This window comes from Peromyscus leucopus, chromosome 6, assembly GCF_004664715.2.
Source record: "Peromyscus leucopus breed LL Stock chromosome 6, UCI_PerLeu_2.1, whole genome shotgun sequence".
In the NCBI taxonomy this organism is placed as follows: domain Eukaryota; kingdom Metazoa; phylum Chordata; class Mammalia; order Rodentia; family Cricetidae; genus Peromyscus; species Peromyscus leucopus.
The window spans coordinates 35430508-35455513 of record NC_051068.1 but is presented as its reverse complement, the minus strand read 5'-3'; the positions used below and the strand labels follow the sequence as shown (position 1 = coordinate 35455513).

Genomic DNA, 25006 nt, shown 5'->3' with positions numbered 1-25006 from the left:
CAAAAGGACTGCAGGTTCAAAAACAGCTTGTGCTATACAATGAAATTCAGTCTCAAACAAATGACAACAAAACCATCCTGCTGCATAGTCTCAGACCTCCAGGTGAGCTTTAACCTCAATTTGTTGTCATCCACACAGCACCGGAGTACAAGTTGAGTAGGGCAGTGAGCTTCTGTGCATCTTCTATTAACAGTATTACACTTCTGTTTCCAGGAGCTCACTTACTGAAAGTAATATGGTATAGCTCTATAAAAGCCTGTGGTGATTTATTCCTACAACGGAGATGTTATTACTCATTGCATGGGGGAAACAGACACCCATCCTCCCACTTCTGGAGGATATACTACGAAAGGTTATTCTAGTGCCAGGTCCTGGAAATGCCCATTACTACATTTCTCTATCATGAGAATTGTTTTTCCTATTTCTAAAAATCTATTTACTGTTTCCTAAATACCAAATGTTTGTCTCCAATTCCAAAGTAAATGTTTAAATGTTACTTTTGGAAATGAAGGCCGATGAAGGCTTTTGCTAGATTAGACAGCAGGTATGACTCTTTTCCTGGACCCATTCCTACTTTCGAGGTCATAGGAAACTCGCATCTTATGTCTGACCTTGCCTTTCCTCAATCACCAGTACTAACATCCATGTTTTGCCATTATGTACTTTAGTTTGCATTACCTGGTACTTTGTTTCATCAAAAATAGCTTATTCAAGTTGGCTTGTTCTCTTGAAGCTTATATTAAATCTGCTCAGTATTAGTATTAATCTGCCAATCACACAACCCACCAAACAGTAGTAACTCTTCTGTGCTTCTGTCCTTTAATGGTAGCTAACTTTTAAGTTCTGTTCATAAGCATAAGCATAACAGTGAAAACATTAAATCAGATGCCTTAGAGCAATGAAGGTACCCTTGAAATCAATTATTAATGTATATTAAAAGTAATAGTGGCATTTAATAAAAGTCACTTAAAAATCAGATTGTATAATTTCTGGTCATCTGTCTCTCAGGCCTCTGACTACATCCTTTCAGCAGATGTTCTTTGAACAAATCTACACCTGTCCATATCCACTCGGTCCTAACTCATCCTCTTCATGTAGGATCCTTATGTCTGTCTGCAAAGTTTAGAGTGTATCCTGAAACACTGATGATCCCTTGCCTAGTCCATAGTGTTCATCTTTAAAACAGTAGCCCAAAGTGTCACTGGAGACACAGAAATAGTGTTCAGAATTTACAGGAGTGTGTGTGTGTGTGTGTGTGTGTGTGTGTGTGTGTTGTAAATGCTAAGTTCATTATTGCTCTCCACTGTCATGACTGACATTTCAGCACAGAATTCATTTCCAGAAGTTAACTGCAGGCCAGGATCCCTAAATTGAATGAAATCAACTATTAATAACCATATAAATGGGTAACATTTTTGCTCTAAGAAATAATTGTCATTATCATAGTTATTTCTGTCTTAGAGAGTAATTTTTAAATAACAGTATTTCTTTTTTTGTGTTTTTTGTCTGTCTGTTTTTGTTTGTTTTGAGACAAGGTTTCTCTGTGTACCCCTAGCTGTCCTGGAAACTCGCTCTGTAAACCAGGCTGAACTCACAGAGATCCCCTGCCTCTGCCTCCCTAGTGCTAGAATTAAAGGTGTGCACCATTATCACCACCACCACCACCAAGCTAATAATGTATTACTTTTTAAAAACTTTCTTTTATTTATTCTTTGTGTCTTTCACATCATGCCTCCCAATCCAACCCATTGCCCCCCCCCAAAAAAAATAAAACAAAATAAAATTTAAGAAAAAAAAAGGGAAAGGGGGGAAAATCTCATCATGGAAGCTGCAGTGTGACACAGTGAGTCATGCAGTGAACCTCTTTATCCATACATTTTACATGCAGGCATTTATCAAAAAAAATCATTGGTCTGGCTCTGCTATACCATCGACACTGAGCCCTCACTGGGACTCTTCCTGGACATCCCATTGCTGCCCTTAGTCATGAAGATCCTGCAGCTGTATGTCCACAGGACTTACACCCCTTCCCCTCATGCTCCAGCAGATCACAGATGGGGTTGGCCATCACAAAACCCTGATTCTGGGCCTGGGTAGTTGAATGGTTGGTCAGCCCACCAGCTCTCCCGTCTTAGCCACCAGGGTGAGCTCTCCAGCATTGCCCTGGCTAGAGCAAGGGGCAGGGCCAGTTCTCCGGCTTTAAAGTCCTCAGGTTGGGTTCTCCCACACCTACACCTTCAGGGCCAGCTCTTCCACCTGCCTCAGGTGTTGATGGTAGGGTTGGTTTGGACATCTCTTCCCTGCCCATGCTGCTACATGACAGATAGGTAATAGGAACTCATTACTCGTGGGCTGGCTCATAACTTCAGGACTGGGTCACCCACACCTCCACCAACAGGGTTGGCTCTATTGTGCTGCCCAGGCAAGATGCAGGGTCTACTTTCCCAAGTGCTGCAGCTGGTAAGAGGGAGGGTCAGCTCTTTTGCCCACCACAGGTGTTAGAGACAAAGAGGGAGAAGGCACCTTTCCCTTGCCCTCATGACCACATGGTAGACTGAGGGCGTGGGAATGGCCAGCTATCCCACTCTTACACATTCAGGGCTGTCTCACCCACACCTCTGTCAACAGGGTCAGCTCTACTGTGCTGCCCAGGCTAGGAGCAGGGCCCGCTTTCCTGAGTGCTGCAGATGGTAAGGGGAGGGTCAGCTCCCTCGTCTGTTGCAGGCAGTGAGAGGCAAGGGATAGGAATAATGTATTTCTTATTCATAACTTATTCTAAATTTCCTGATAGTGCTGTACTGCCTAAAGAGGACTTCACCATTACAAGAGACAGTTCCAAGTTAAAAAGCAAAAGATCTTGGGAATCTGTATATAGTATTGATATAATCTCATGTTTATTTGGTGTCTCAGAAAGTGTTCTGTAGTCACCATTGTCTGTTTACAGCTCAGAAATGAACATTACAGTGTTTCACTTCTTATTTTAACTCGGAGGTATGTCCACACACTATTCATATAAGAAGTATAGTATTTGGGCTGAAGAGTTGGTTCAGTGGTTAAGGGCACTTGCTGCTCTTTCAGAGGACTTGGGTTCAATTTCTAGCATCAGCATGATAGCTCACAACTCTCTGTAACTCCAGTTCCAGGTGACCCAACACCCTCACACAGACATATGTACAGGCAAAACACCAATACACATGAAATAAAAATAATTTTTTAAAAAAAGCATAGCATCAGAACTACACAGATAGCTCTTTGCAGAGTTCCTTGTCCTCTCCTTACATAGCCCTGCCTTGCTGACAGACACGCTGAGATCGCACTGCAGTCCTCCTGGAACCGTACACCAGGGCCTTTCCTTGTCGCTGCATCTGGTCACGTGCCAGCACATTAGTACTGAGAGGTCTGTGACTGTGCATGATGACCAGGGGCAGGAGTTAGCTTTACTAATAGTCCACATGTTGTCTAGCTCCAGTCTAGTGGCTTTTTAATCTTTTTTCAAAAGAATGCTTTTGAAAAGCACAGTTTTACTTGAATGTTGGCTGTTTGCCATGTTTTCTTTATTGTTTGGTACTTTCTGCTTTTAATAGGAATAAAATGTTCATAAAGTTCTAGTTTCAATGTCACATGATTTTCTTTTTCATTTTTAGTTCCCTTTCTTCCCAAGCTGTTCATCTCCAGAGGCAAGTTAAATGTGTGTGACTACTAATCACTCAGCTTACTATGTTTGTAGCAGCTAATAGGATTTTAATATAGAAGTATGCCAATCAACTAAGTAATTATTATATTATTAACATCTAATCTAATTCACTTTAATTGCTGTTTTAGTTTATAGTGATCCACCAAAGTGAATTAGCCCTATGATTCCATATGTGCCTAAATATTTCATCTTACTAATTACATTTTTACTTGAAATACTAAAATAAATTAGTATAAGCTAACTGAATTTAATATAAAATAGCAATTATTTTATTTGAAATTTAGCAAGTTGTTTCTTCCAAAATTTCAAGTAATAAGCTGAAATTAAAGATTAACTCAAATTTATGTGAGTAGACAAGGGGATAATTGCGTTCAACTGATAAAATGCCAACCCACTGGTACAATGTATTTTTGTTTCTTTTAAAAAAGACTATTACATGGGGCTGGAGAGATAGTTAAAAGAACTTTCTGCTTTCAGAGAGGACCTGGGTTTTGTTCCCAGCACCTACATTAGGTAGCTCACAACCATCTTTAATTCCAGTTTCATGGAATCTAATACCCTCTTCTGGCTCAGGTACCTGCATAACATGGGGTTCATAAACTTAAGTGTAGGCACACATTGTCTTAGTTAATGTTCTGTTGCTGTGAAGCGACACCAGGACCACAGCAACTTTTATAAAGTAAATCATTTCATTGGGGCTGGCTTGTTGTTCAGAGGTTTAGTCCATTATGTCATCATAGCAGGAAACAGTGGCAAGCAGGCAGACAAGGTGCTGGAGGAGGAGCCATCCAGAGCAGCAGACAACAGGAAGAGAGAGCACTGGCTTGAGCATCTGAAACCTCAAAATCCACCCCCAATGATAACACTTCCTCCACCAGGGCCACACCCACTTCAAAAGGCCACATCTTCTAGTAGTGACAATCCCCATGAGCCTATGGGGGCCATTTTCATTCAGACCACTACACACATATACATATAAAATAAAATGCCTTTTTATTGTTGTTTTTTTTAAAGGGGAAAAAGGGGCTGGAGTTATGCTCAACAGTTAGAGCACTGGCAGCTTTTGCACAGGACCTGAGTACAGTTCTTGGCACCCTCATGGCAGCTCACAACCATCTGTAACTCCAGTTCCAGGGGATCTGACACCCGCTTCTGACACCCAGAGACACTGCATATGTTATGCAGATACTACCCATAAAATTTTAAAAAAATCTTTACAAAGAGACTCACATATGCTGAGTGACAGTAGAAATATTTTACATAGCCAAGTTGAAATTTCTTTATTGTTATTTCCAGAATTTAGTATTACAAATTTAGGGAATTCTAGTGAATTAATGACTGTCATGATGTTTTATTATCAGTTCTCTAAGTAGAGATTTTTCCTATTGCTGTTTAATAATGAGCTTTTGTCATCACCCATTTAATATCCAATATCTAGGAAGGTTTTCCATAAGCCTAATGCTCAAACTTTTTCACCAGAAATATTTCTTTCTTTCAATTCTGCAACCTCTCTGTGAGAAACCAAGATCCTCACTTCACAACAAGAGAACTAGAAATTCACTGTAGCAAAAGTGAGACGTTTATTTCACAAACTTGCAAAGTCGGGCACCAGTGTAGAGTGGCAGGCACGCTGACTGAACATGGAGAAAAGTTTATAAATGGGCCTATGGCGTGGCGTGCCCCTGCCCCCACATTTGAAGAAGCAGGAGGGACACTCCTGTCATCTAGGTTTTACCCTTCCCCACGTCCCCTAAACTTTTTCTTTTATTCAGCAAAAACCATGTGTGGGTTCATATCTACATTTATCATTCTGTTTATTTTAAAGTTTATCAGATCTATGACCATGCAAGCAAGCTAGGCTGTTAGTAATTCTCTCAACTAAATGTTTAGTTTGGATAAGGGGATAACTTAGCAGTGTTAGAGTCAGGGATAGCTAGACTAGCAGGCATTCACAAGGTCAAGTGCTTTCTGCCTTTGCAGCTGGATATTTATAAGCTGGCTTGATGCACCATCAGAGTTTTCTTACATTCATATCTCCTCTTAGATAGAACCCATCTCAATTTTAAGTCCACTTAAAATACCATTTACTGGCTAATCTTTAAGTCCTTTAAAATTTTTTTTGACATTTCTTGGGAAATGTTGGTTAGCTACATCACAAACATTCATATGCAATATAAAAATCATAATTTTTAGTATATTAACAGTTACACAACATCTCCTAAATGAAGCTTTGCGCTCTTTAGCTGCCCTCCATGTGTTTGTCTCTTCTTCCTGGATTCTTAAGCAACCACTGGTCTCTTTTCTGTCTCCACATTTTCTGTTCTGTGCATTCTGTGGTGGACTCATGCAGTCTTTTGTGTCTGTTTTCTTTCACTTAGCTCCGGGGATGGCCCATGGTGGAGGATATCTGTCCTTCCTATGAGGACTGTTCCCTTGTACATAGATCACATTATTTCATCCATTTGCTGGTTGGTAGACATTTGAGTTCTTTCACCTTGAGGCTGTCTTTAATGATGCTGCTCTGAATATTTGTGTATAAGGTTTTATGTAAGCATGACATCTTATTTCGGGGGCTTTCTGCCTTAGATAGTAACTCTGTTTGCTCTTTAGTAACGGTCTGATGCCAGATGCTCACCAAAAAGACTTGTGCCGTTGCACATTGCAGTTGCAGTTTTCAAATCCCCATCTTCACAATTTGTTACCTGGAGGCCACATAAAACCCCTCACTGAAGATGTTGTCTTTCCTCTCACACCACAGTCCTTAAAGGCTGTGCATTGCCTTCCTTTTAACCATGAGGAAATCTCTCTTACTTACAAGGCTCTTACTGAACCTTTGGTAAAGTTTAGTAAATAGGAGAGCCAAGACTTTTGTCAAATGGGGCTTGAAATTAAGATACATGTTCATGAAAATGAAGTAGTCAGTTCACCTCTCAGCTCTTCCATAGGGAAACTTTTTTTCTTTTTCCCCCTTTTTATTAAAAATAGATTCTTTTCTCATACAATCTTTCCTGATTACAGTTTCCCCTTCCTCTACTCCTCCCATCCCTGCCTCCCCTCCCATCTGGATCCATTCCCTTTCTGTCTCTCATTAGAAAAGAACAGGCTTCTAAGAGATAACAAAATAAAATATAATAAGATAAAACAAAACCATCTCATCCAAGTTGGACAAGGCAAATCAACAGAAGGAAGAGAGCCCAAGAGAAGGCACAAGAATGAGATCCACTCATTCCCAGACTCAGAAGTCCCATAAAAATACTAAACTGAAAGCTGTGGTATACACGTGGAGGATCTGAGAAAAGACTGTGCAGTATCTGTGCTTGCTTTCAGTCTCTGTGAGTTTATATGAGCTTTGTTTGACTGATTCAGAGGATCATCTTCTCCTGATGTCCTCCATCCCCTCTGGCTTTTACACTCTTTCTGCCTCCTCTTCTGTGGAGTTCCCTGAGCACTGAGGGGAGGAATTTGATGAAGACATCCCATTTAGAGCTGTGTGTTCCAAGGTATCTCTCCCTTCATCCCTCCCTCTTCCTCTCCCTCCTTCTTTCTCTCTCTCCCTCCCTCTCTGCCTTTCTCTCTGTAATATCTGGCTGTGGGTCTCTGTATTTGTTCCCATTTGCTGCAGGAGGAAGCTCCTCTGATGATGGCTGAATCCTTATGATCCACTGATCTATGACTATAGCAGAATATCATTAGCAGTTATTTTATTGTGTACATACACACACACACACACACACACACACACACACACACACACCAGTAGTATTTGTGTTTATCCTAGGTCCCTAGACTATCAAGTCTCTGGTTCTTGGTCACATAAGCAGTGTATGGTATGGGTTCCATCTCATGGAGTGGGCCTTAAGTCAAATAATCAGATAATGGTTGGTTACTCCCACATGCTTTGTGCCACTACTGCCCTAGCATATTTTTCAGGCAGGACAGATTGTAGACCAAAGCTTTGTGGCTGGGTTAGTGGTAATATTTCTCTTTTGGTAGCCTGTAAATTACCTTCCCATACCAAATACATGTAGAATGTAGTACTGAAGCTTCTATGTAGGCACCAGCTCAACCTCTTTATGTGCAATGAGTTGTGGGTGTTGTCTTCAGCAACGAGGCCTTACTGTCAGTTTGTGGAAAGCAACCTACTGTCTTGGCAACAGCCTGGGCTGTTTAGGGATTCCCATGGACCACTTTGGCCAACAACTTAATTGGATATAATGCAGTCCCTATACTAAAAAGCTTCTTTTGGTGACAAGAGATGACCAGTTGGGGCATTGTCTCCATCATTATTTGTAGATTTCTTTAGGATTTTAGTTTCCACTGCACTAGATTTCCATACCACCCCTCAAATGCCCCTTAATTCTAGCTGTCTTTCTCTGCATTCCCTCCCTCAACCCCATCTTCTCTGCCCCTCCCTACCTGATTCTCTTGTTCCTGCCCTCAGCACCCCTAGTAACCCCATATAAATCTGTTCTATTTTCCTGTCCCAGGGAGATCCATGTGCCTCCCCCTTGTTCCTTCTTCTTTTTTCTAACCTCTCTTGGTCTGTGGATTGTAACTTGGTTATCACTTATTTAGCAGTTCATATCCATATATAAGCAAATACATACTACATTTATCGTTCTGAGTCTGGGTTGCCCTACTCAGGATGATTCTTTTTCTAGTTCTGCCCATTTGCCTGAAAATTTAATGATAAATCATTTTTTCTTCAGTAATTTATGACAGTTTTATTCTTTAATTTTCAAAAATGTATTCTTCACAGTACATTACATCCTGACTGCAGTTTCCCCTCCCTCTACTCCTCCCAATCCCTCCTTCCCACTCCCTCAGATCCACTCATCCCGTTTCCCTTCCCAGGGATATCAACCCAAAACGGCATAACAAGTTACAATAAGACTAGGCACAAACTCTCATATCAAGGCTGGACAAGGCAACCCAACAGGAGGAAAGGGGTCCCAATAGCAGGCAAAAGAGTCAGAGATAATCCCCCCATTCCCACTGTTAGGATTCCCATAAGAACACCAAGCTATGCAACCATAACATATATGCAGAGAACCTAGCACAGTCCCATGCAGGGTCCTTGATTGTCACTTCAGTCTCTGTTGGCCCCTATGAGGCCTGCTTTGTTGATTTTGTGGGCCATGTTCTCATGGTGTCCTTGACCCCTCTTACTGCTGCAATTCTTCCTCCCCAACTTATGCAAGGTTTCCTGAGCTCCACCTAATATTTGGCTGTGGGTCTCTGCATCTGTTCTGATCAGTTGCTGGATAAGCCTCTCTAATAATAATAATTGGGCTATGTACCAAACTGTTCTTCTGGCTCATGTGAACTGAATGTTGTCATTTTTTAACAGCTTAGTAATATTCACTGTGTAAATATAACACATTTCTTGATTCATTCTTCTATTGAGGGACATCTATATCTAAGTTGTTTCCAACTTCTAGCTACTTTGAATAGAGCAGCAGTAAACATGTTTGAGCCAGTGTCCTTGTGGTAAGATGAAGCTTCCTTTGGGTATATGACCAAGAGTGGTATAGCTGGATCTTGAGATAGATCTATTCTCATCTTTTTGTTCATTTGGGTCTTCTCTCTTTGCCTTTTAGTTAATTAGATAAGGATTTATCTGTTTTATTGATTTTTCTCAAAGAACTATTCATTGATTCTTTGTATTCTTTGTTCCTATTTGGTTGATTTCGGCCCTGAGTTTGATTATTTCTTGCCATCTACTCCTTTAGGGTATGATTTCTTCTTTTTGTTCTAGTTTTCAGGTTTTCTGTTAAGTTGGTAGTATGAGATCTCCCCAGTGTTTTTATGCAGGAACTTGCCTCTTAGAACTGCCTTCATTGTGTCCCTTAAGTTTGGGCATGTTGTGCATTCATTTCATTTAATTCTAGAAATTAATTTTTTTCTTCACTTATTTTTCAATCAGTTGAAAATTGTTCGGTTTCCATGACTTTGTAAGCTTTCTGTTGTTGATATCTAGACTTAATCCATGGTCGGCTAATAGGATGCAGGGAGTTATTTCAAATTTTCTTATATCTGTTGAGACTTGCTTGGGCTGTAGAAATGGCTCAGCCATTAAAGGCTAGGCTCACAACCAAAAATATAAGAGACTTGCTTTGTATGTGATCAGTCTTCAAGAAAGCCTCCATGAGGTGCTGAGAAAAAGGAATATTCTTTCTTTCATGTGTGGGTAAAATGTTCTGTAAATATCTGTTAGGTCTATTTGGTTTATAAAGTCTGTTAGTTCCAGTATTTCCCTATTTAGTTTTTGTCTAGATGACCTGTCTATTGGTGATAGTGAGGTATTGAAGTCTCCCACTATCAATGTATGAGGGTCAACATGTGATTAAAGCTAGTAGTGTTTCTTTTACAAACTTGGTTGCCCTTATGTGTATGGCATAGATGTTAAGAATTAGAATGTCATCTTTGTGGAGTTTCCTTTAAAGAGTGTGTAGTGTATTTCCCTATCTCTTCTGATTAGTTTGGGTTTGAAGTCTATTTTGTATGATATTGAAATCTCTACACAAGCTTACTTCTTGGGTCCATCTGCTTGGAATACCTTTTTCCAGGCCTTAATCTGGGGTAATCTCTATCCTTGATGTTGAGGTGTGATTCTTGGATGCAGCAGAAGGACAGATCCTGTTTTCACATCCATTCTGTTAATCTGTGTCTTTTTATTGGGAAATTGAGACCATCGATATTGAGACATATGACTAATGATAATTTTGTTGTTGGTAGGGAGGTGTGTTTCCATTCTTTTGATTTTGCTAGTCTGAGATTGTTCCCTGCATTTTCATAATTGCAGTTAACCTCTTTAGATTGGAGTTTTCTTTGCAGCACCTTCTTTATGGCTGGATTTGTGAATGTTGTTTAAATTTGGCTTTATTGTGAAATATCTTATTTTCTCCATCTATGGTGATTGAAAGTTTTGCTGAGTTTAGTAGTCTGGGCTGGCATCTGTTCGTCTCTTAGAGTCTGCAGCATAGACCTTTCTGGCTTTTAAGCACAAACCCTTCTGGCTTTGAAGTCTCTACTGAGAAGTGAGGTGTAGTTCTCCTAGGTCTGCCTTCATTTGTTACTTGACCTTTTTCCCTTTCAGCTTTCAATACTCTTTGTTCTGTGTGTTTAGTATTTTGATTATTATGTGCCAGGGGAATCCTCTCTTCTGGTCCAATCTATTTGGTGTTCTGTAAGCTTCTGATACCTTTATAGGCATGTCCTTCTTAAGGTTAGGAAAATTTTCTCCTATGATTTTGTTAAAAATATTTTCTAGGCCTTTGAACTGGGAATCTTCTCCTTCTTCTATTCCTAATATTCTTAGGTTTGGTCTTTTCATAGTGTCCCAGATTTATTGAATGTTTTGTGTAGAGAATATTTTAGATTTAACATTTTCTTTGACCAATGTATCTGTTTCTTCTAGCATGTCTTCAATGCCTGAGATTCTCTCTTCCATCTCTTCTTTTCTGTTGGTGAAGTTTGCCTTTGAAGTTCCTGTTGGAATTTATAAATTTCTCATTTCCAGAATTCCCCCAGTTTGGGTTTTCTTTGTTGATTCTACTTTCATTTTCAGGTCTCACACTGAAATTTTCATTTCCCTACACTGTGTTTTCCTGGATTTCCATAAAGTATTTATTCATTTCTTCCCAGTTTGTGTTTTTCTGGATTTCTTTAAGGGATTTATTCACCACCTCTTTAAGGACCTCTATCGTCTTCATACAGGCTATTTTAGGGTGTTTTTCTTGGGCTTAAGCTGTATTGGAATTTTCAGGGCCTGCTGTGGTAGGGTTGCTGTACTCTAATGGAGATGTATTATCCTGGCTGTTATGTTTTTATGCTGGTGTATAGTCATCTGGGATTGGGGTGATTATAGGTCTAGGTGCTGATTTCTGGTTTGGTCTTTGTTGGGGGGTGTTTTATTTCGTGGTTTATGTTTTCTCTCTGGATTTTAGGAGAATGTGATGGCTTTGTGTTGCCTGGTAGGAAATTTTCTGTGAACCTGTTAGGTGTGACCACTGGGAGTTCCAGGTAAAATGTGTTTCTGAGTATTGGGACCTGACACTTAGGAATGAGGATAGATAGGCTAGGGGTCTTAAGCGGTGAAGGTCTTCAATTAGCTTGCCTTTTCCCCTGATCTACTCAGCTGGAGTGTTCCCAGAGAATGCCTGCTATTATTAGAGGCTGGGTAATGGGATGAGTTGGGGGAAGGAAGTTGGAGAAGATCTTTGTGATCCATTGGGGATGGGGTCAGAGAGGAAGAGGAGAGCACAGAAGGTGCTCTGCTGCAGAGAGAGAGGTGAAGGTCTTTAGTTAGATTACCTGGTCCTAGCCTGCTCGCTGGTGTGCTCACGGGTAACGACTATTTGAGTTGGAGGCTGAGATAATGAGATGAGTTGAGTAAGGAAGGTTGGAGGAGAATGTTTGTGATCATTTGGAGATGGGGTCAGAGAGGAAAGGTGTTCTGCTTTTTGTGGGGATGATCTGGGCATGAGACTGAGGATTTGGATCTACAGGAGTAGAAGGTGAGGTGAAGATCTTCAGTCAGCTACCTGCTTCCTGGGCAGGAGGTAGGGAAACTCACCTTCTCTCCATTTCACTTCTGCTAATTATGTTTTTATTAACTGACTATCTCTGAGGGTTCTCATTTATAAGGCCAAAACAGCAATGCTGCTCTCAATTAAGAAAGGTCTCTTTAGTGCAGAGAAAGTGTGTGCTGTAACCAACATATTAGAATGTTACTTTAAATACATTTTTAAAGAACAGTAATGATTTTTTAAATTGCAGTGCTGGGATATGGATATTACAATGTAAGCTGGACTTTTTACTGTGGATTTTTTTTTCAAAGTAAGAGGCTTATAATCCTTTATACAAGTACTTGTACATACACCCTTCCTGAGCTGAAATTCAGGAAACATGAATTCTGTGAATAAAGAATGAGAAAGATACAAAAATAAGAAGGAGCCTAGTGGGATATGTGCTGGGTCCCAGAGCCTCCCTCCCTCCTTCCTCCAGAAACAAGCTCTGTGTTTGCTTAGTGTTCCTAACTGCCACGGGGCTACTGTGAGGACCTGAGACTGGGAAACTAAAATCAAGGAAACGGCATAGTGCTACAACCCAAGGGTTTCAAACATGTCCAGGCGTCAGAAGCACAGATGTATTTGACTTTGGATGGAACCGGGTAAGTATAAAGAAAAGAAGACGCTTGCTCCACACTTGAGTGCAGGTCCCTCTGCCCAGGCCTGTCTGCCCAGGCCTGCCTCTGCCATGCTGTGCATTTCTAGCATGGCGAACAGAATGCACTTGCCTGGCTTACCAGCACATATATATTTAAGATTCTCCATGTGTATTTTTATGTAATTTTAGTTGTAGATTCTGACTAGAATTAATTTACCAAATTTGTATTCAGGGAAAGATGTCTCTTAGACATTCTGGATTCTCTAAAGTGTATTTAACTCAGGACCCACCCCCACCCCGCCCCATTTTGAAAGGCATGTGTATTTCAAGGGAAATTTAATCCATATGTTCCTGACTCACTCACACTTAACTCATCAAAACGTTGTTTAGTAAAAGCTATTTGATGTTGGGAAAGCCTTACAAGACTTCCTAAGTCTTTTTTTCCCTTTCTCTTTGAATTAGGAAGCGGCTTTGCCCGTCATAAATAGCATACTCAAAGGGTTCACCTTCAGCTTCAAACAGTTCACCAGTCCCTTAGAGATAACATTCACGTGCCTATTTCTCTTAAAAGCTAAAATGTTTAACTTTATAACTAATTTTTTTAATACCTGGTGTACTTTGATACCTGTCATTGTTCTTAGAAAGTCAGCAAGCCAGTGTAGACCTTCAGGCATTATATTGTAGCTACAGTCCTATGTTTCCAGAAATATATGTCCTCTTCAAGCATGTCTGTAGTCCATAAAACATATTTAAACTACTCTTAATAGCAATAACAGTCCTGCTAACCTGACTATAAATTTTAAACTATAATAACAGAACAGAACACAATTTAACTGTGTCCATTATGCATTAGCTGTGCTTCAAATCATACATAAAACTCCCACATACCTTTTATTTTAAGAATAAGCTACCCTTTGGTCAAGTGTTTTATAAACCCCAATAGTAAGACCTTTTCTTCCTAATACATTGTTTTGGTTGAAACATTTTTTTCACTTCTTTCTCTGTATGCAGAATTTCTAAGAATTTATCATCATACCACTAATCTGAAAAATAGGGCAATAATCATCTAACTTATTGGTAGACTGTGGCTCTCTGTATATGGGACACCAAGCTATCACACATTACAGGTTTTAGAGAGCATGAATGAAGTATTAATTGCCTAATAGAAGTACATGAGTTTTGTTGTTTGATACACTTGGAGGAGAATGTGAGATAAAAGAACTGCTTTCCAGTGAACAGACTATTCACACTAGCATCTTGAAGCAAAGGAGGAGGATTGGTCTACATTGAAGAAGTGCCCTGCTCTTCTCTCTGAGAGACATTAGCAGTGTTGCAAAGCTTAGGTGAAAGAGTACTTTCCCCCATTAGAACAGTGATGTGCAAAGGATGCACAGTCTTTACAAGCTGATGGTACTTTGAGCTGTTTTTCTTCCCATAACATAATGCTGCATACAGAAGCTGGAACCTATAGAAAGTCCAAGGCCGTAATCACTTAGCCTGGAGAACAAGAATTTCTGTGGCAAGCAGATTACAAACACCCCAGCAGAATATACTCTGTTGGTTCAGACAGTACTGTGACAAAACTTAGGAATTCGGACATGCTCAGAGGTTAAGAGTCTTGCTGCCCCCCAGAGAACCTGAGTTTGGTTCCCAACAACCACATTAGGTTTCTCACAGTGGCCTGTTAACTTCAGCCCCATGGGAACTAACACTCTCTAATGGCCTCCCCAGGTACCTATATGAACATTGCATACATTCACATAGACACACATATATGCATAATTTTTTAAAAATTAATAAAGTTTAATTGATTTATAAATAGAAAAAGAAAACATAGACCTTTTTAAACTGTAAAAGAGAGGGTAATTTGAATTTGCTGCCTAAATTATTATTGTTTAAAATTTTTCAGACAAAATTCTATAGTGATTGAAGTATCTTTTATTCTTTTTTATTTCGAAGTTGTGCTTTTCTTTCATTTTACATTACTAGCTTACCAACCAGCTAAAAACAGCCAAAGTGCTCCTCCAGTTCAGCTTATATGTGAATCAGGAATTCAAAAAGAAACTGAAAAGCTAACAGATAAATTCTGTATCTAAATTTGGATTTGCCCTTTTCTGAATAGAAATGGAGGGTTAGATGCGGGTGGGACAGAGGGGAGGTGTGGGGGAGGACTAGGAGGGGAGGAGGGAGGGAAACTGGAGTCAGAATGTAAAATAAATAAAGAAAATAAACACTAAAATAAAAATAAAATTGGATAAGAAGGTTTCCACTTACCAAACAATATTTTCTGAGGAGAAATAGTGATGTAGATAAGTGTAAATGTGGATGGGAGACAGAATTAACATTTACTAAGAGGAGACGGTATTACAGGCTGAGACGTGCCAGTCTGTTGCTTAGAACACAACTGAATTTTAAAAGTTATGTCATAGCAGTGGGAACACTGACCCACCATCACAGCCTGAGAGACTTGGAGCCAAGACATAAATCTGCTTTTCTTTTTCCAGGCACCTTTTTAATTTCCTCATAGCTCTGTTTTTTGAAACTTTCAATTGGTTAACAAATCAATTAAGTGGGTTATTGCCATCTTTATTGTAGTTTTTTTTTTTTTTTTTTTTTTTTTTTTGGTTTTTCGAGACAGGGTTTCTCTGTGTAGCTTTGTGCCTTTCCTGGAGCTCACTTGGTAGCCCAGGCTGGCCTCGAACTCACAGAGATTAACCTGGCTCTGCCTCCCGAGTGCTGGGATTAAAGGCGTGCGCCACCACAGCCCATCGTAAAGTACATTTTAGAAGAAGAAGAGGAGGAGGAGGGCGAGCAAGATAGCTCAGTGGATTAAGATGCTTGCCACCAGTCTTGACAGTCTGAGTTCAGTCTCCAAAACCCACATCATGAAAGACAAGAACCAATTCTTGACAACCTGTCCTCTGTCCTCCGCATATGTACCATGGACACACACACACACACACACACACACACACACACACACACACTCTGTAATTGCTTTAAAAAAGAGAGAATAGTTTACAATAGGAGATACCCAGACTACACTGTAGTAAAGGCAAGAGCAGGGAGGGCATGTGGGCCCTTAGCAACCATTTTCAGATCCTGACTCCAACTTTATTCTAGTTGGATATATTATTTCTTAGATGTAAGCCATGGTGATACATGGAATAAAAAGATACATGATAGAATCCCTGCTCTCCAGGACCTGACTGTTGGGCTCGGACTGCTGGATTTACAAGATTTAAAAAATGATCTAAAGTTAGAAAGCAGAGTTAGGCTTGGAGTTCACAATTTAGATCACCGAGGTCACTAAGGAAATGGATAATACAGAGAGCAGAGAGCCTCAGACCAGCTGCAGAGCTCCAAGGAACAGCAGGCTTCCGGCCAGTGAAGAGAGCTGTCAGCAACACTGTGGAGGCCTAGCCAGAAGACAGCAGGGCAGTCCTGTGCCATGGGCATCAGTGCCCTGCTTCAGCAATTTCAACCTGATGTTCCTTGGAACACAGGTATTTTTAAAACCACAAGCACAAGCAATCCCCTAGGCAAGTGTGTCTGAAAGAGTCTAGTAAAATCAAAAGGTTACAATTTTGTTTCTTAACTGGGAGAACTTGCATTTTTATTAACCATAGGACATTTTCCAAACACCCTGGCAACAGGCCAGGTGGGAGTGTAGCCAAAGAACTGAACAGAAGACAAAACCTCTTTAACCTCGGCAGGCCTGGAGAGGGCACAGATAAGAAGACAGCAGCTGAGGTGACAGGGGAGGGTGACATCAAGCCCACAAGCAGAGAGCAGCTGACTTCCAGTTCCAAGAAAATGGACAACAGGAGATGAGGATAAGTTTGGTACAGAAAGCCTTGAGACAGAGGGAGACATCAAGACAAGTACAACCTTTTCTTTTTCTCCAAAATATGACTATTATAAACCAGAATGGATGCTTGTAGAGCCACAGTTCTCAACATGTGGGTCACAACTTTTTTTGGAGTCACATACCAGATATGCTGTATACCAGATATTTACATCACATTCATAACAGTAGCAAAATTACAGTTATGAAGTAGCAGTGACAATAATTTTATGGCTGGGGGTCACCACAACATGAGGAACTGTATTAAAGGGTTGCAGCATTAGGAAGGTTGAGAACCATTGTTGCAAAGGATGACCTTTCCTAAGAAGAGGCCTTGTATTTACTAAGTCTTCTCAAAAGTGTGTACGTACCCTCCGGCACAAAAAAGATCCAAACCACTGCTGTACACGGCAGCATCTGATCTCTACTGCCATAATCTCAACAGATCTGATACCCAAAGCTATGTGTGCTTTCTCAGTGTCCTCTCCCACTGCTTCCCTTTCCTCGTCGTGCTCTCCTCCAGCCATGCAATGTGCAGCTGTGTGTCCTTCCATAATATTTCCCATTACATTAGGTCTGTCATACCCATACATCACAGCTCTTGGAATTGCCATTTCTGCAAATCCCATGCCAACTACCACCACCCTAGTGAAAATTGTTACACTTCAAGGAATGTCCATAGGGTTGTTCTCTTCCTCTTCTTTGGTAGAAGGCAGTACACATAAGGATATATAACCTAACTTTAGCATCATGTATAAATCCTACCTCTGATGTGGACTAGTTGAAGGACCTTTCTAAACTACCTTCATTCTAATTTTCTCATCTGTGGACAACATCAGTAACTGACGTACAGAGTGATTGAAAGGAATAAATAAGATTAATTCATGTGCTGTGCTTTATACAATGCTCAGTTGAGCCCTTCTCTCTATGACATAATTACCCATACACATTTCTTTTTTTATTTTACCCCATATTTTTACCTCATAAAGGTCCTTTTTTTAAATGAAAATCATACCTTATACATTACTGTATTCCCTTTAGTTTCCAAAAGAACACAACACACAGTCATTACTTTTTGTTGATTGCATGAATGAATGAAAGCTGAGTTAAATGCCTCTGCATCTAATTTCCAAAGACAGAACAAATTGTATGCTAAGAAAAATATGGCAGTTATAAAATTATGCCATTTTTATGAATAATATATATGGGGTGTAACTAGAATAATTAAGCATAATTGCCATTGGATTTTAGTATATTTTTTAATTTTTATTTTCTCCAGGATTCTCTCTCTTATGAGAGAGTGAATTTTAAGGAACAATTTGGAATAAAACAAAAAATATTATCTGGATTTTAAGTGATTTTTACTGTTACATACAAATGACACAGTGGTATGTATCATTTTCTGTATTCTGTTCCATAAATGCAGAGTGCACTCTTTAAGTGAGTTCTTCAGGTTGCTGATGTGAACTAGAGGACCAAATCAACAACATGTTCAATATCTTAGGAGAGCTGCAATGAAAACGTGCCAGGAGCCCTGGGACTATGAAGGCTGGCTAGAATGAGCCCAACCTAGAGTTGAGGGTCCTAAGCCTCCTGCTCACATAGATCTAAATCACGTTCTCTGGTTTATTCACACATCTAGTCTAGTAGAAATTTACTCTTCTCAGATACAAAATGACATCCTGATGCCATAAAAGAGTCCTAATTCCAGAAGATGAAAGATGTCTCCCATATGTTGAACTAAATGTAATATAACTGGAAACACAAATCTCATCCAGCTCACCTGGGAGGGCAGATTATCACAAGAGCCCAAAAAGGATCAGTGCTTTTCAGTAAGGTTTTTGTTTAGGACATCTCAGTGCCACTTTATCTGGACTATCTATGTGCTTTTTAAAGTTTTTCTTTCTAAAATCCATGATAGTCCCTGCAGAAAATACTATATATTTATTTATTATATTATTAACATAAAATACATAATTTTATACATATATAGACAAAGAATTACTTGTTCTACAAATGAATTGGGGAATATAAATGAAAGGATAAGGCTAGGGTCTACTAGATTGTCTCTTGGTACCTAAGATTATTCGTTGCTGGCACATTAAATAAGATGTAGCTTCAGATAACGTTAGTAGTAAGGAGGTTCTCTGCCATGCTGAACAAACATTATGCTAAAGTGTAGTGTTGAGTTGCTTGTTATGAAAGAGGTCTCTCATTTTTCTCATAGCTGCAGACTGTGGTAATTTGACTCTTTCCACAGATAGATTTTCTAAGGACTCCAGAGATTAATATGTGCTCTTAAGCATCAAATAGTCATCTCAGGAAACAGGGAAAATGTGGGGATGATCTGTTATTGTAAATTTCAATGTTTAAAACAAAGGGAACTCAAGAAGTCACCAAGGAGCATCAAAGGCCACTTTCTGGGTACAGGCTTATATACCTATGCGACTGTTTGGGGGCACTGTGTAATGAGGGTTCTGGGAGAAAATAGTGCTAAAATTGAAGTGCATACCCCATATGCTTCGAAATTTGTTTGGAAATTAAAGACCTTTAATTTTTTTCTTTGATTTCCCCCCTAGTTTTCCTAGCAACGAAAGTACTTAGAAATAAAGATCCCATAAAGTAGTGGTTGTGGTCAGTGTTTTGGCCACATTCTGTTAGCCACACTATTTCCTCAGAAATTTTGTCACATTATTACAGAATCAACTGTAAATATTTACTCCCTGTTCACATTTTAGTCTTAATTTTTTTTAATCATCCTAAATACAATGGCTTTCAAATTAGCTAAGTATAAGAAATATTAGCTGGGCAATGGTGTCTCATGCCCTTAATCCCAGCACTCAGGAGGCAGAGCCAGGCTTATCTCTGAGTTCAAGGCCAGCTGATCTACAAAAATGAGTTCCAGGATAGCCAGGGCTACACAGAGAAGCCCTGTCTCAGAAAATAAATAAATTTTAAAAAGAGAGAGAAAGAAAGAAAGAAATATCAGCTGATTCCAATGTACACTGCAACAATACATTTTCTAAATAAGGTCATTGCCAGTCATGTCTTATCTACTAAGTTTAACAATGCCAGTTTTAATTGACTTTCAACTTCTTTTGATTCCATATTCTTTGTGCTGTTAGAACTGGTAAATGTACTGTCTGCAAATGTAGTTGCCATACTTGCCTTTTGATAGCTAGGACTCTGTTGACCCTCCTAAATCATGATTAAATCCTGCATCAGAGCAAAGAAAAGCAGTTCTGACCTGTGGGACCTGGCCTTGGTGTTTCCGGGAGCTGGTCTGGAGGTCACAGCTAAGCCAGGGTGCTCTTGAGCTGAACATAAGCATCACAGAACACCATCATCTATGATGTCACAATAGACAGCTTAATAATTTGATCTAAGCTCAGACAAAAGCAAGGTCATGAAACACTAAACACCCCCTCTCCTGGCTGAAGTGGGTAAATGCTGCTTCCTTACAGCCTTAGTTTGCTGTTGAAACAATTGTTAAATAGCCAGTCCCCAATAGCGTGTTTACAGCAGATACCACTGCACAGCAGTCTTCCTTCTCGAGTCATGAAATTCGGCAAATCCCTTTACCAAGGTCTTGATCCTACAATTAGTCCTTTGCCATTCGGGCCCCCAGAGTTTCCACTCCTCTTCCCTTACAGTGAGCAGTCAGCACGTGGTTCTGTTGCAGGTGCCATTGTGACATCTAGAGCCCAGTTTCTGTGAATAGTGACCTGTACCTAAATGGAGATGGGAAAGACTTTTTGTAAACTGTAAAGTTATATTAAGATGCTAATGTGTTTTCATTGATTTCTAGGCTTGGGGTTCTGATTTTTCAGAAACACAATCCAAACCCACAAGTATTTAGCATTCTTTTAAAATATATTCAGTGGCTGTGTGGTGGTGCACACCTTTAGTCCCAACACTCGGGAGGCAGAAGCAGGTGCATCTACAAAACAAGATCCAGGACAGCCAGGGCTGTTACACAAAGAAACCCTATCTGGAAATAAAATATATTCCATGAGCATATGTACTTCTGACACATCAGGACACAGTGACATTTACCATGTGCTTGGAAATAGTGTGGTGGCCTCAAAAAGAAGCTCCTTCTTCTTGGCAAATTTCTGATGCCTGGTGGCACTGGTTCTAGAATAATGGTAAATAGCACCCTTAGCCTTCCTTTAAAAGCAGTCATGGACCCATAGCCAATGTGAGAAGTAAATAGTTTGCTTTTTTCTCCTTTTTTATTATCATCATTTGTGATAGAATTTTAAATTATATGTGCCAATACAATAGGAATAGGCCATTTTGTAATATTACCGTGCTGTGTGTGCTGAGGACATTATTGTAATTTATTCTTTAATTATTGGGGTAGCTATTGGAATGGATGTATCTACAGTTCCCAATTCACTATACCAAGCAAAGTTCTGGAGATTAAACCCGTAGTGCTGGGGGGTGGGGCTAGAAATGAACCAACCCCATAGATGAGTAAGTATCTCCTGGCAGAGGGATACTGCCCCTCAAAACACTGTTTGGAAAAAGATCCCGGGTTTCTAAATCTCTTGGTACCATATGGAAAACATGCTGGCTTGTGATTGTGCTTTATGTAAACATTTTAATATAGGATCCCTAAAATCCAGAGGCTCCCCGAAGGGGATTAAAGCTAATCCCCTTTCTCTATTGCTGCAGTGGATTAACTGTGCGCTCTCTGGCTGCTCTGCTCCCCGGAGGCTACAACAAAAAGGCCCTGCGCTCCTCCAACAATCTTCAGAATTGGGAGTTGTAATTGGAGATTTGCGGGAGGTTGGAGGGTTCTAAGGTTGAATATTTCGTGATGTGTATTTCTTAAAGAAATCCTTTTATAAACTCCCAGAAAATCTCAACTCAATAGAAAGAAATTGGAGTACAATCCAAAGGAAGCTCAGTCCTGTTTTAGAAATGTGTGCCCAGCTAAAAGCTCCCGAGCTCTACGTAAAATTCGTGCTGTGTTTCAGTAAATCAGAGTGTAGCTTGGTTAACTTCTCTCATGATCTTTTTAATTTTTTCAATTTTCCCAATTTATTGTTTGGATATGTTAAATTACTTTTTAGGAGAAGGAAGCAGCTCGCCATTTTTAATGTTTTTGTCCATTGTTTTTCTGCAAATGTCAGACTTCTAAAAACCTAAAACGTGCTCATCGTTGTTTAGAATGAAGTTTCCTAGGTTGTTTTGTTGTTGTTGTTGTTGTTTGTCTTTTTGTCAAGCCCAAGTTGTTTAAGACACTTAGTTTCAGATGTGAATACAACGAACATTTCAGAGAGGAAACGAGGAAACCCGCGCTCGGTGCAGCGCTGCGGTGGCGCAAGGGTTAAGGGAGCGGTTCGAACCCGCGGGCGGGCGCGGGGGATCCGAGGAGGGCCCCGGGGGCTGGAGGCGCCGGCTAGCGCGGACCCTCCAATAAACACAAAGGAGGGCCTGGGGAATAGAAACCCAAATCCACTTGTAATCGTACAAGAGATTCGGGCATAATTACTTGAGCAACCTAGATTAAGATTGATGAGCCTTTAAAGTGGCGCTCCAGACCGACCGCCTCGCCCCTTGCAGGAAGGGGGAAAAAAAAATTCCCGCAGGCCGCTGAGGACCCAACTCCGCTGGCCGCACCCGGAGCTCGGGGCCGTCTTGCTGATCTGCTAAGGCAGTCAGGCCTCTGAAGGCGACCCCACTTAGTCTGCTGCGGGCCAGACTCCGTAAGCCCTACCAAAGCCGGCCTAGGCCTCCGGGTCTCCGCTCAGAAATAGCTGGGCTCCGCCGGACCGCTGGCTCCGCGAGCTTTCCCGGCTCAGGCCGGGGCCTGCCTGCGTGGTGCCGGTGAGCGCGCAAGACTCCCTGATCGGTCTCCGGCTGAGTACCGCAAAGGGCGGGCATTAATGCCTGGGTTCTGTTGCTGGCTCCCTAGAACCTAAAAGACATCAACAAAGCCCACGTTAATTCTAAATTTCTTGTCTTATGTTTAGACCAATATCGAGAAGAGGGATTTCAAGTAATCCCCCCTTGAATCAATATTATAATTGAGGAAATTCGAAATGAGCACTCCACTCGGGTGCGCACACTTTCCAAAAATCTATTGAATCCTCATTTCTCTGGGTTCAAACGCTGAGAAATGGCGCTTTCCACCCCTTTTCCATGAATGGTTTTGTTTCAGCGTTTTTCTCACATTTTCATCTTTGATGTGCTCTGGTAAGAAAATGACGGCCAAGGTTTTCATTATTCCTTCATAAGAACCCCAGTAGCTTTGTATTCCCACCTTAGGACGCTAGCCCTTGGGATTTGTATATTTAGCCGCTTTCCCCTTTCGCCTCTATCACCTCTCCTTGGGGTAGAGATGCTGCCAAAAGGATTGACTTATGAGATGGTTGGTCTTCGGAAGCATTACCCACTGCCTACGGTCTCTTGGAGAGCAAGTGATGTTCTTTGGAGAACGGGGCACCAAGGATGCATCCATTCTGCTCTGCATTTGTAAGTCGAATACAGGCAGTGCCTCACCAACCATGTATATTTCTAGGCAGAGGTTGGAAACTGGCATGTTATGGGTCTCTTATTCAACATCCTGAACTCTTGAGTTTTTATAAAATTACTCTAGTTTCGTTTTAAGGTACCATATAAATGCCAAACAGACCTTACCCAACATGAAAAGACCTTGCATAACATAGGCACCATTTTTCCTAGTATATCTTTAAAAACAAGACCATGCCATACTCTCTGGAAGGGACTTTGGGAGCACCAGAGAGGCTCAGCCTGACTCACACTGCCCCTGTCTTGCAGGCCCTGTGGTTCTCAGCACCCCTGCCCAGCTCATCGCTCCCGTGGTGGTGGCCAAGGGAACTCTCTCCATCACCACGACAGAAATCTACTTTGAGGTAGATGAAGATGATGCTGCCTTCAAGAAGATCGACACAAAAGTGAGTTAGAGTGGATGCACCGCATTGGTGGCTTTGATGGCAGGATGTGGCTTTCAGTTTTGCTTGGTTTTAAATGACTGGAGAGGTATACATATTCTCATCTTTCTTATAGAAAATAAAATGAATGAAATAACACATGATTTATTTCAGAATTGAAGACTGTATTACTGAGCTTAAATCCTAAACTTAAGTAACAGAGCACGTGCATTTGAGCAGTCTTCCTATGTGCCTTTGTGTGTACTTAGGCAGATTTGGTGTTTAAGTCAGTTGGCCCCAGATCTCGGGGGCATAGTGTCTCAGTTCCTGGGAACACTAGGACAGATCGTGTGAAATTTTGTGTTAACATCACGTTTAATTTACAAAGGTATATATTGCAATATGAATTATTATGTATTGAAAGGTTATAAGGAAACTGGGGCAGGGGCCATTTGCATATAATTTCATTTCCATTATTACATCCATTTTTCATCTCCTGAATTAAATGGATTTTACGTATGGATTTAAAAGGCAGAAAAGCAGGTTCTTTATAAGCTTTGATTTAAATGTACACACACACAGCATACTCTAGTACTCACATGCCATTCCAGAAGGTGCACATTTGGAGCTTTGGAATGACACACATGTTGGCTAAATCTTATCTTTGGATTTTAGCCCCCTGACCATCAGAGAAACTCTACAGCATAGCACCCTTCTGAGATGCATTTCACTAGTTTCTTATTTATGTCACTGTAAGGTTTGTAGATCTCTCCTCAGGGTAAGAGGTTGAGATAACGGGGTGTTCTACTGTCATTTTGAAAAGATCTTTAAGTCACTTCAAAAGCTGTTCTAAAACAATCATACTTGAGCCTTATTGTTTATATTTAAGTTTTATGCAGAAATGGAACAGTATAGAACATTATTTGTAATTGAGCAAAGGAAATTCTGAAGTTTATTGCCACCCGAATGAATGCAGAGCCTTAGTCTCAGGCCTCTCAGCACTTGTTGATCAGGGAGAAACAACCACAGCCACCGGTGTAAGGAGGGAGTGTGCTGTGCTTAAACAAGGAAGAACTTGTTTTGATGGTTTGCCATTAGCTTTCCTGTGTAGTAGGAATGAATTGTGGGTTTCTGATCAATCTCTTCCAATAACCCTTGTCGTGTTAAAATAGGTTGATAAAGTATATTGGTTAAAAGATATGTTCATTGTATTGTTTAGATTTCCTATATAAACTTCAACATTTTCATTATGACTTTAAGTTAATTTTCTCAGAATTTGATGCTTTTAAACTCAGTAATCTCTATTGCCATGATAGGTTTTTTCCCCTTATATTGTCAAAAAGCTACAGAAATACTAACCAGAAGCAAGGTCTCAAAAGTAGATTATAA

General features: G+C 40.4%; 1 protein-coding gene and 1 long non-coding RNA gene across 11 annotated transcripts in view; one reads left to right on the top strand and one right to left on the bottom strand.

Annotated features, from left to right (window-relative positions):
* Positions 1-20024, bottom strand: part of LOC119088162 — a 33358-nt gene extending 13334 nt beyond the window's left edge. Inside the window, exon 1 of the long non-coding RNA XR_005091756.1 lies at positions 19960-20024. This is a non-coding gene — a long non-coding RNA (uncharacterized LOC119088162). The remainder of the gene's footprint in view (positions 1-19959) is intronic.
* The window catches only part of Nbea (neurobeachin), a 544486-nt gene that overhangs the window by 353312 nt on the left and 166168 nt on the right, over positions 1-25006 (top strand). For 6 of the 10 annotated variants that reach the window (XM_028882142.2, XM_028882143.2, XM_028882141.2 and 3 more), the window contains 2 exons: positions 3645-3677; positions 23505-23641. In XM_028882142.2, coding sequence (XP_028737975.1) covers positions 3645-3677; positions 23505-23641 — 170 coding nt within the window. The remainder of the gene's footprint in view (positions 1-3644; positions 3678-23504; positions 23642-25006) is intronic. The other 4 variants (XM_028882144.2, XM_037206608.1, XM_037206607.1 and 1 more) reach the window with 1 other exon arrangement.